The following is a 13122-nucleotide window of genomic DNA, read 5'->3' as shown; positions in this document are numbered from 1 at the left end:
AGAATGGCCATCATCAAAAAATCTAGAAACAGTAAATGCTGGAGAGGGTGTGGAAAAAAGGGAACACTCTTGCACTGCTGGTGGGAATGTGAATTGGTACAGCCACTATGGAGGACAGTATGGAGGTTCCTTAAAAAACTACAAATAGAACTACCATATGACCCAGCAATCCCACTACTGGGCATATACCCTGAGAAAACCATAATTCAAAAAGAGACATGTACCAAAATGTTCATAGCAGCCCTATTTACAATAGCCCGGAGATGGAAACAACCTAAGTGTCCATCATCGGATGAATGGGTAAAGAAGATGTGGCACATATATACAATGGAATATTACTCAGCCATAAAAAGAAATGAAATTGAGCTATTTGTAATGAGGTGGATGGACCTAGAGTCTGTCATACAGAGTGAAGTAAGTCAGAAAGAGAAAGACAAATACTGTATGCTGACACATATATATGGAATTTAAGAAAAAAATGTCATCAAGAACATAGGGGTAAGACAGGAATAAAGACACAGACCTACTAAAGCATGGACTTGAGGATATGGGGAGGGGGAAGGGTAAGCTGTGACAAAGTGAAAGAGCGGCGTGGACATATATACACTACCAAACGTAAGGTAGATAGCTAGTGGGAAGCAGCCGCATAGCACAGGGAGATCAGCTCGGTTCTTTGTGACCGCCTGGAGGGGTGGGATAGGGAGGGTGGGAGGGAGACGCAAAAGGGAGGGGATATGGGAACATATGTATATGTATAACTGATTAAATTTGTAATAAAAAAAAAAAAAAGTAATACACCAAGAACCAGAGTAAATCCTGCTCCACCACTCCCCTTTAGGCTGGAAGAAGCACTAAATGGTTGGTGAGCCAAGGGGCTTGTATCAAGGCTCAGAAATGGTTACATCAAGTTTTACAGAAGTAATTTTTGTAGCCCCTGGTACAATACTTTCTAGGAATTTATGAAGATTCTATTAGCCACATATATACACTACCAAATGTAAAACAGATAGCTAGTGGGAAGCAGCCACATACCACAAGGAGATCAGCTAGGTGCTTTGTGACCACCTAGACGGGTCGGATAGGGAGGGTGGGAGGGAGGGTATATGGGGATGTATGTATATGTATAGCTGATTCACTTTGTTATACAGCAGAAGCTAACACACCATTGTAAAGCAATTATACTCCAATAAATATGTTTAAAAAAAAAAGAAAAAAAAATCTTTTAATGAATGGTACTACTTTAATACAATGAGATGGTCTTCCTCAATGTACCAATATCTTCAGAACTCATTTTTTAAGGCTTGGATAAATATCATAAATTTACAAAAGAAATGATAGCCTTGAGTGACTAATTGTTTCCAGGTAAAAATAGGATAAGTCTAGGTCCACACTAGATCCAAAGAGCATACAGTGTCATGACACAGGAAATGAATACATAACAAAAATATTTTCCTTTTTTTTAATGAAAGTAAAATTGTCAGATTTCAATTTCTTAAGACAAATAAGAGCTGAACCAAGATGGTGGAGTAGAAGGATATGCTCTCAGTCCTTCTTGTGAGAACACCAGAATCACTAGTAGGTGCTGGACAATCATCGACAGGAAGACACTGGAACTCACCAAAAAAGATACCCCACATCCGAAGACAAAGGAGAAGCCACAATGAGACAGTAGGAGGGGCGCAGTCACAGCAAAATCAAATCCCATAACAGGTGGGTGGGTGACTCATAGGCTGGAGAACACTTATACCACAGAAGTCCACCCACTGGAGTGAAGGTTCTGAGCCCCACATCAGGCTTCCCAACCTGGGGGTCTGGCAATGGGAAGAGAAATTCCTAGGGAATCAGACTTTGAAGCCTAGTGGGATTTGACTGCAGGACTTTGACAGGACTGGGGGAGAAACAGACTCCACTCTTGGAGGGCACACACAAAGTACTGTGCAGAGTGGGACCCAGAAGAAGGAGCAGTGACCCCACGGGAGACTGAACCAGACATACCTGCTAGTGTTGGAGGGTCTCCTGCAGAGGTGGGGGGTGGCTGTGGCTCATCGTGTGGACAAGAACACGGGCAGCAGAAGTTCTGGGAAGTAGTCCTTGGCGTGAGCCCTCCCAGAGTCTGCCATTAGCCCTACCAAAGAGCCCAGGTAGGCTCCACTGTAGGGTTGCCTCAGGCTAAACAACCAACAGGGAAGGAACCCAGCCCCACCCATCAGCAGTCAAGTGGATTAAAGTTTTACTGAGCTCTGCCCACCAGAGCAACACCCAGCTCTACCCATCACCACTCCCTCCCATCAGGAAACCAGCACAAGCCTCGTAGATAGCCTCATCCACCAGAGGGCAGACAGGAGAAACAAGAACTACAATCCTGCAGCCTGTGGAACAAAAACCACATTCACAGACAGATATACAAGATGAAAAGGCAGAGGGCTATGTACCAGATGAAGGAACAAGATAAAACTGCAGAAAAACAACTAAATGAAGTGGAGCTAGGCAACCTTCCAGAAAAAGAATTCAGAATAATGATAGTGAAGATGATCAAGGACCTTGGAAAATCAATGGAGGCAAAGATCGAGAAGATGCAAGAAATGTTTAACAAAGACCTAGAAGAGTTAAAGAACAAACGAACAGAGATGAACAATACAATAATTAGAATGAAAACTACATTAGAAGGAATCAATAGCAGAATAACTGAGGCAGAAGAACAGATAAGTGACCTGGAAGACAGAATGGTGGAATTCACTGAGCAGAAGAGAATAAAGAAAAAAGAATGAAAAGAAATGAAGACAGCCTAAGAGACGTCTGAGACAACATTAAACGCAACAACATTCGCATTATAGGGGTCTCAAAAGGAGAAGAGAGAGAGAAAGGACCAGAGAAAATATTTGAAGAGATTATAGTCGAAAACTTCCCTAACATGGGAAAGGAAATAGCCACTCAAGTCAAGGACATGCAGCGAGTCCCATACAGGATAAAGCCAAAGAGAAACATGCCGAGACACACAGTAATCAAATTGGCAAAAATTAAACACAAAGAAATATTACTGAAAGCAGTAAGGGAAAAATTACAAATAACATACAAGGGAACTCTCATAAGGTTAACAGCTGATTTCTCAGCAGAAACTCTACAAGCCAGAAGGGAGTGGCATGATACACTTAAAATGATAAAAGGGAAGAACCTACAACCAAGATTACTCTACCCCGCAAGGATCTCATTCAGACTCCATGGAGAAATCAAAAGCTTTACAGACAAGCAAAAGCTAAGAGAATTCAGCACCACCAAACCAGCTCTACAACAAATGCTAAAGGAAATTCTCTAAGTGGGAAACACAAGAGAAGAAAAAGACCTACAAAAACAAACCCAAAAGAATTAAGAAAATGGTCATAGGAACATACATATTGATAATTACCTTAAACATGAATGGATTAAATGCTCCAACCAAAAGACACAGGCTTGCTGAATGGATACAAACACAAGACCCATATATATGCTGTCTACAAGAGCCCCACTTCAGACCTACAGACACATACAGACTGAAAGTGAGAGGATGGAAAAAGATATTCCATGCAAATGGAAATCAAAAGAAAGTTGGAGTAGCAATACTCATATCAGATAAAATAGACTTTAAAATAAAGAACGTTACAAAAGACAAGGAAGGACACTATACAATGATCAAGGGATCAATCCAAGAAGAATATATAACAATTATAAATATATATGCACCCAACATAGGACCACCTCAATATATAAGGCAACGGCTAACAGCTGTAAAAGAGGAAATCAACAGTAACACAATAATAGTGGGGGACTTTAACACCTCACTTGCACCAATGGACAGATCATCCAAAATGTAAATAAATAAGGAAACAGAAGCTTTAAATGACACAATAGACCAGATAGATTTAATTGATATTCATAGGACATTCCATCCAAAAACAGCAGATTACACTTTCTTCTCAAGTGCGCACAGAACATTCTCCAGGATAAATCACATCTTGGGTCACAAACCAAGCCTCAGTAAATTTAAGAAAATTGAAATCATATCAAGCATCTTTTCGGACCACAACACTATGAGATTAGAAATGAATTACAGTGGAAAAACATAAAATACACAAACACATGGAGGCTAAACAGTAAATTACTAAATAAAAAAGAGATCACTGAAGAAATCAAAGAGGAAATCAAAAAATACCTAGAGACAAATGACAATGAAAACACAACAATCCAAAACCTATGGGATGCAGCAAAAGCAGTCTTAAGAGGGAAGTTTATAGCTATACAAGCCTACCTCAAGAAACAAGAAAAATCTCAAATAAATAATCTAACTTTATACCTAAAGGAACTAGAGGAAGAAGAACAAACAAAACCCAAAGTTAGCAGAAGGAAAGAAAACATAAAGATCAGAGCAGAAATAAATGAGATAGACACAAAGAAAACAATAGCAAAGATCAATAAAACTAAAAGCTGGTTCTTTGAGAAGATAAACAAAATTGATAAACCATTAGCCAGACTCATCAAGAAAAAGAGGGAAAGGACTCAAATCAATAAAATTAGAAATGAAAAAGGAGAAGTTACAACAGACACCGCAGAAAGACAAAGCATCTTAAGAGACTACTACAAGCAACTCTATGCCAATAAAATGGACAACCTCGAAGAAATGGACAAATTCTTAGAAAGGTATAACCTTCCAAGACTGAACCAGGAGAAACAGAAAATATGAACAGACCAATCACAAGTAATGAAATTGAAGCTGTGATTAAAAATCTTCCAACAAACAAAAGCCCAGGAGCAGATGGCTTCACAGGTAAATTTTATCAACCATTTAGAAGAGAGCTAACACCCATCCTTCTCAAACTCTTCCAAAAAATTGCAGAGGAAGGAGCACTCCCAAACTCATTTTATGAGGCCACCATCACCCTGATACCAAAACCAGACAAAGATATGACAAAAAAAGAAAATTACAGACCAATATCACTGATGAAAATAGATGCAAAAATCCTCAACAAAATACTAGCAAACAGAATCCAACAATGCATTAAAAGGATCATACACCATGATCAACTAGGATTTATCCCAGGGATGCAAGGATTCTTCAATATACACAAATCAATCAATGTGATACACCATATTAACAAATTGAAGAATAAAAACCATATGATCATCTCAATAGATGCAGAGAAAGCTTTCGACAAAATTCAACACCCATTTATGATAAAAACCCTGCAGAAAGTAGGCATAGAGGGAAATTTCCTCAACATAATAAAGGTCATATATTACAAACCCACAGCAAACATCATTCTCAATGGTGAAAAATTGAAACCATTTCCTCTAAGATCAGGAACAAGACAAGGATGTCCACTCTCACCACTATTATTCAACATAGTTTTGGAAGTCCTAGCCTCAGCAATCAGGGAAGAAAAAGAAATAAAAGGAATATAAATTGCAAAAGAAGAAGTAAAACTGTCACTGTTTGCAGATGACATGATACCATACATAGAGAATCCTAAAGATGCCACCAGAAAACTACTAGAGCTAATCAAAGAATTTGGTAAAGGTGCAGGATACAAAATTAATGCACAGAAATCTCTTGCATTCCTATACACTAATGATGAAAAATATGAAAGAGAAATTAAGGAAACACTCTCATTTACCATTGCAACAAAAAGAATAAAATACCTAGGAATAAACCTACCTAGGGAGACAAAAGATCTGTATGAAGAAAAGTATAAGACACTGATGAAAGAAATTAAAGATGATACCAACAGATGGAGAGATAAACCATGTTCTTGAATTGGAAGAATCAATATTGTGAAAATGACTATACTACACAAAGCAATGTACAGATTCAATGCAATCCCTATCAAATTACCAATGGCATTTTTTACAGAACTAGAACAAAAAATCTTACAATTTGTATGGAGACAAAAAAGACCCCGAATACCCAAGGCAGTCTTCAGGGAAAAATACGCAGCTGGAGGAATCAGACTCCCTGACGGCAGGCTATATAACAAAGCTACAGTAATCAAGACAATATGGTACTGGCAGAAAAACAGAAACATAGATCAATGGAACAAGATAGAAAGCCCAGAGGGAAACCCACACACCTATGGTCAACTAATCTATGACAAAGGAGGCAAGGATATACAATGGAGAAAAGACAGTCTCTTCAATAAGTGGTGCTGGGAAAACTGGACAGATACATGGAAAGAATGATATTAGAACACTCCCTAACACCATACACAAAAATAAACTCAAAATGGATTAGAGACCTAAATGTAAGACTGGACACTATAAATCTCTTAGAGGAAAACATAGGAAGAACACTCTTTGACATTAATCACAGCAAGATCTTTTTTGATCCACCTCCTAGAGTAATGTAAATAAAAACAAAAATAAACAAATGGGACCTAGTGAAACTTCAAAGCTTTTGCCCAGGAAAGGAAACCATAAACAAGATAAAAAGACAACCCTCAGAATGGGAGAAAATATTTGCAAACAAATCAACGGACAAAGGATTAATCTCCAAAACATATAAACAGCTCATGCAGCTCAATATTAAAAAAACAAACAACCCAATCCAAAAATGGGCAGAAGACCTAGATAGACAGTTCTCCAAAGAAGACATACAGATGGCCAAGAAGCACATGAAAAGCTGTTCAACATCACTAATTATTAGAGAAATACAAATCAAAACTAGAATGAGGTATCACCTCACCCCAGTTAGAATGGGCTTCATCAGAAAATGTACACACAACAAAAGCTGGAGAGGGTATGGAGAAAAGAGAACCCTCTTGCACTGTTGGTGGGAATGTAACTGATACAGCCACTATGCAGAACAGTATGGAGGTTCCTTAAAAAACTAAAAATAGAATTACCATATGATCCAGCAATCCCACTACTGGGCATATACCCAGAGAAAACCATAATTCAAAAAGACACATGCACCCCAATGTTCACTGCAGCACTATTTACCGTAGGCTGGTCATGGAAGCAACCTAAAGGCCCATCGACAGATGAATGGATAAAGAAGATGGGGTACATATATACAATGGAATATTACTCAGCCATAAAAAGGAATGAAATTGGGTCATTTGTTGAGACCTGGATGGATCCAGAGACTGTCATACAGAGTGAAGTAAGTCAGAAAGAGAAAAACAAATATCGTATATTAACGCATATATGTGGAACCTAGAAAAATGGTACAGGTGAACTGGTTTGCAGGGCAGAAATTGAGGCAGAGTTGTAGAGAACAAACGTATGGACACCAAGGGGGGAAAACCGCAGGGGGTTGGGGACGGTGGTAGGATGAATTGGGCAATTGAGAATGACATGTATACACTGATGTGTATAAAATTGATGACTAATAAAAAACCTGCTGTATATATTAAAAAAAAAGACAAATCAAAGAAAAAAGCAAGAAATGTAAAAGTGAAAGTTTAAAGCCTGTTTCATCACAAGCGTCCCTTTATCATTTCACATCCATGAGCTCTGTAAATGGTTTAAAACAGTGGTTCTCAAGTGTCACCTGAGCATCCCTGGAGTCCCAAGACTCAACCGTTCAAGGGGTCCAAGAGGTCAAAACTATTTCACAATAACAGTAAACGTTATTTCCATTCTCATTCTGTTTTAAGTGTACAGAGCAGTTTTCCAGAGACAAGATATGTGATAACATCATACTTCTAATGGCTAATAGAATGTATGATTGTGTGTGCTTGTATTTTAAATTTTTCAGTTTTATTTTCCAATACAGTAAACATCAGTAGATACAACCTACTTAAACAAAAGTTCCTTGGAATTCTCAATAATTTTTAAAAGTATAAAAGGATCCTATATCTGCATCATAAAAAATAACAAACAAATAAATAAAAGGATCTTAAAGCCCAAAACTTTCAGAATTACTGTTTTAAAAGATTGTGTCAATCAAATCGTCATTAAGGTATGATTACTTTCCCCCACTTTTAATAATCAAAGACCACACACACACACACACACACACACACACACACAGAGTCTGCTAATCAAAACATCTGGTTGGCTTAAGCTCATCCGTGTAACACCACTAAAATGAAATAATTAAAGTTGAACTACAATTGCCATGTTAGCAAGTGAAGCTTTACTCTAGGTTAAGGTCAGAATTCAAATAAGCATTTTATAAAACTGGAAAAATCTTAGAATCTAATAATTTACCTCTGAGAATCCCTAAGAAGTACAGAGATTCCAAACTGAGAACTTTAGGGTATTGAAACATACATAGAAACATCTGAGTTAAAGCTTACATTTGAAAAATATTTTTTTTCTTATGCCTTTAAATATCTTTTTTTCAAAACATGGATACCAACAATAACATGTGCCTTATTTATGTCAAATCCTTCAATTAAACTTGCAAAAACAAAAGAAAAAAAATTAGGAATATGAACGCTGTGAGCGTTTCAAATATTTTAGTGTACCTCTTTCCAGAGTGAAATTTGCACTGCAAAATTTACCTGATCTGGATGTTTGTAAATCCTTCATTCCTACTGTTTTATTAGGAACAGAATCTTTCACTCCAACTGCAGGCTGAATGGGTTTTGAAACAAGTTGATTAATAAATAATGTACATTTGATACAATCTGTAGTTAATAATTCAAGACAAAAATGTAAGTTTTTACCTTCAAGTGAGGATATTTTTCAGGAGAATCTAAAAGGCAAAAGGGACATAGAATCAATTACACGTAACTATGAAAGCCAACTATATATTCATGCAGTTTGTACTGAGCAGAATCCTCATGCTTGGCCTTGGCAGTGAATACTTTAGGTTTTGGTGTTTTGTTTCTTGGGGGAAGTTAGGACTGCAACAAGACAGACATATGAATCCACTATAGATACTGAAGAAAAAATAGGAGTACAGGTTTAACAAAACATGCAGTTAAGATTTCAAAAGTAAGATTATGTTCCAAAAGCCTTTATAAAATAGAAAAATGCACATGTACCAATGTGAACATGCTGATTGATGAGGAGAAAAGTGATCTTTAATCAGAGCAACAAATCATGACCCCGAGAAGGTAAATGTGAAAGCTGATGGTAAAATGCAACAGCATATCTTGAATGCAATAAACCAGCATCATTTACACCATTATATACAAGTATTTATCATGTTCTTCAATTTGTACTGTAATTTAGGAAGTGCACAGTTGGGATGACAGTTCAGTTGAATGTATAATTCATTTCTCATCAGAGAAAGTGTTATGAACTGATCAGCTTGGATATACACTTGTAGAATTATAGTTCATAAAAATATTCATTTTTTTACATACCCATGTGGGCTACTGGTATGCCTACATTTCTTGGATCCTCTAGTTTAGTCATCTTAAAGTTTCTCGATCCACTCATGCAAGAAGGTATATAAGGCACATCTAAGAAATAACGTATTATAAGTTTTCAATATCGAAGTACGATTATCAAAAAGGAAAAAGTAAATTTTACTGCCATAGAATTATTAGATATTAAAAATCTTTCATATTTCAAAATCAGTGTAGTATTTACTGAAAATAACAATTTTAGCATTTAGGGAATGAACCCTATTAATTTCTTTTGTTTCCAAAATTAGTTTGGTTCAGTATATCATGCTAATGTTTAAAAGGATTTTTGTGAAACAATTATCATCAAAAATTTAGCTATCTTAGGGACTCCCCTGGCGGTCCAGTGGTGAAGACCCCATGCTTCTACTGCAGGGGGCACGGGTTCAATCCCTGGTTGGGGAAATTAAGGTCCCACATGCCAAGCCAAGCAGCCAAAAAAAAACCAAGAAAAACCTATCTTAAAAAACAAAAAACAACCAATGCTTCCATATTCAAATTAATCTCATTTGAATAACACATACCAACACAACATATATCTTTGATGCCTGATAGTTACAAGGAGGAGCTGGGGTTTACCTCAATTCTAGCAGCCACTCCTGCTTCCAGTATTCTCTGGAGCAGCAATGACCTAACCTTGTTTCAGTGTAAATACACTGAAGTCATCTAACGAGAGTTCTCTCAAGTTTCCTCATCACCTCCACAATCACCTCCCTAACACACTACTTTCCCCCTTCTTTCCTTTCACTATATTCTTTCCTCTTCAAAGGTAGTCTCTGGATCTGTGGTCTTAATCCTCCCCCTTTTACATTCTTTTTATGGATCATCCCCACCACTTCTTTTTTCCTCTTTGCTTAGCAGTGGCACCTTACATCTATAAGTTCTACTTCAACGCTTTGCAACCCTCTTAAATATGGAATATTTAAATATGGAATATGGAAGCATTGGTATAAAAAATGATATAAACACACTCAGAAAGAAAAACAAAATAATGCTTTTCCTTGACCCTGTTCTGTCTTGAACTATCCAGTGGCTCCTCTTCCAGATTTCTCTCAATGCAAGCCTACACCCTTGCTACTCTGAGAGCTTGTCAGAAATGCACAATCCCAGACCTGCTGCTCAGTATGTGCACTTTTCACAAGGTCCCCAGGGGACTAATTAAAATTTGAGAAACTCTGATCTATCAGTCTGCTTCTACATTCCCACAGTAAGAGTGGGAATGCTTTGCTGTTCGTCTCTGACAAGTTTCGGTGCTGGAAGCTCACTTCAAATTTGTCTCACGTTTCAAATACTCTTCTCTTCCCTTTTCTAAAGACCTATTTTACTTTGCCCCCGTCCTCCACAGGCCCCTGCTTCCTTTTCCTTCATTTACTCCCTGTAACTTCTGCCTCTCTCATTCTTTAGTCCTTCTTTCCTCTTCCTCATTTCCCGACTTTCCTTAGGTTGTAGAGTACCTTGAAACGGAACTAATAATTTAGCTCCTGAAAGGGGACTCTCAATTTAATCTGTGGCTGACACCAGATAAGATACACAGCTTCCCTCCTTTTCTCGTCTTTTTCCTCACTATGCATTTGACAGGTGATTTTCTTTTTTTTTTTTTTTTACATCAACAGTGTTATGTTTTTAGTAGTTTTCAGAATATAAGCTGCATAGCTTTTTAGAATAAAAAATGATATAACTTCAGGTACATGCTTTAAGACACTTGGTTAAACAACAAGCAAACTGTGTCTTTGAGGACCATCTCAAAAGGGTGGCACACTTCACAGTGTAACTTGGTAACAGACATGGAGATAGATGATTATATCATGGCATGCTGTCTACAAAAGAACATCTGGACAGTCAGAACTTAAATAGAACACAGCACACACCTAAGTATTCAAGCACTGCTTTTTGGCCAAATAAAAACTGCCTAAAACCTGCTGATGGATTTATTTATTTATTTATTTTTTCTACGGTACGCGGGCCTCTCACTGCTGTGGCCTCTCCCGTTGTGGAGCATGGGCTCCAGACGCGCAGGCTCAGTGGCCATGGCTCATGGGCCCAGCCGCTCCGGGGCATGTGGGATCTTCCCGGAACGGGGCACGAACCCATGTCCCCTGCATCGGCAGGCGGACTCTCAACCACTGCGCCACCAGGGAAGCCCTGTTGATGGATTTTTGACGAGAAAAAAAGATGTAGCTGCTTAGTTCTTCTGATACAGCACTTCTTTTCCAGAATGAGACAGGCTCAGATCAACTTGAAATCAGTGTGAGGAATGATTCCTCCTCTTAACCGACAGGTGATTTTCTTTGGCTATTAGAATATATCAGAATTCCCATTTTAAATCAACATGCTGTCAAATGACTTTTTCATAAAAATATAGTTCTTACCTTCTACTTGTCCATTTAATATATTTTTTCCTCTTTGACCTGCAGCTCCAGATAAATGATCAACATACTTCTCTGGAAGACTCTCAGAAATACTCTGTTAAAATTGATATTAATAATGAGTTGCATAAAGCTTTCCTAATCCCCTTCTAATAGCTGAAAATACCCTACTTTTTAAAAATTTCCTACTTTACAAGCAATTAGATTTAAAAATAAGAGAAGCATGCATTGAAAACCCAAACATTGAAATAGAAAACTTCATATACACTCTCTAGATCAAGTCTATCTTTTATCCTCATTTGGCTACTGACTCTGTAAACTGAGCATGGAAAGCCAGAGGAATTATTTTCACAGACAAAATATGTGCCTGACTTACAGGCACATTTCAGCAAAGAATTAACTTCAAAACACCTAAATCTACTTTACACTCCTTGTCAAAAGAAGAGAGTATTTTTAAAAAATATGTGTTTAAATAAATGCTTTAATAAGTACACTTCCTGTAAATTTAAAATATTTCTAAAGACAGAAATTTTTTAGTATTAAAATAATATACTTGGCATGAAAAGAAACCATGAAGTATGTCATGTTGAGCATAAACAGAACACTGTAGAAGCTGCTTAATTTAGGTAAACAAGGGCTTATAAGAATCTGTTATTTGATAAAATTTTTATTGATAGGAAAAATAGTTCAATAAAATAGCGAAGTAGTAAGAAAAACTTTTATGTTTAAATCATAGCAGAAAATTTAAATATAGTTATGCAACGCTTCAAAAAAGTACAGCAAGCTTTAATAAGGGAAGAATAAGAACTTTTATTTATTAATCATCTAAATGTGCCAAGCTTTTCTTATGCACATTTTATTTTCTACATACAACAACAAGGATAAAAGTGATTGTAAGGACAGTTACCCCACTTCCTGTTTCCTGGTCATTCCAAGATGCGAGAGTGTAATGACGAACAGGTGGGATCCGCTGCTCTCTCTGTCCAGAATGTCCCTCCCCTGGACCCTCACGTGACTGGCTCCTTCCCATCCTCCCCTTGGTAGCTTTTCTCACATGCAGATCTTTTCTGACTACCTAAATTCCACTCCCACCCCCATCCCCATCCTAACTACAAACTCTCTCAATGTTGTCTAACGTAACATTCTCCATTTTCTTTGTCTCTCACAGTTGTGGGCTCTCCCGTTGAGGAGCACAGGATCTGGACGCGCAGGCTTAGCGGCCATGGCTCACAGGCGCAGCCGCTCCACGGTACGTGGGAACTTCCCGGACCGGGGAACGAACCTGTATCCCCAGCATCGGCAGGTGGACTCTCAACTACTGCACCACCAGGGAAGCCCTCTCCATTTTCTTTACATGAAGGACTTAACAGTGACTTATAAAGGATTCCTGTTTGGTATTATGTTCCCACCACTACAGCCTAACCCCT

The 13122-nt window shown here is 37.8% G+C and overlaps 1 protein-coding gene across 1 annotated transcript in view; it reads right to left on the bottom strand.

The window, feature by feature from the left end:
- LOC132488546 (ankyrin repeat domain-containing protein 26-like) overlaps window positions 1-13122 on the bottom strand; it is a 145026-nt gene that overhangs the window by 58515 nt on the left and 73389 nt on the right. The window contains 4 exon segments of the mRNA XM_060096844.1: window positions 8478-8550; window positions 8643-8671; window positions 9288-9386; window positions 11699-11792. Coding sequence (XP_059952827.1) covers window positions 8478-8550; window positions 8643-8671; window positions 9288-9386; window positions 11699-11792 — 295 coding nt within the window.

This window comes from Mesoplodon densirostris, chromosome 4 (genome assembly GCF_025265405.1).
Source record: "Mesoplodon densirostris isolate mMesDen1 chromosome 4, mMesDen1 primary haplotype, whole genome shotgun sequence".
Taxonomy (NCBI): domain Eukaryota; kingdom Metazoa; phylum Chordata; class Mammalia; order Artiodactyla; family Ziphiidae; genus Mesoplodon; species Mesoplodon densirostris.
Note: the sequence above shows the minus strand (reverse complement) of the source record. Positions and strands in the feature narration are given on the sequence as shown.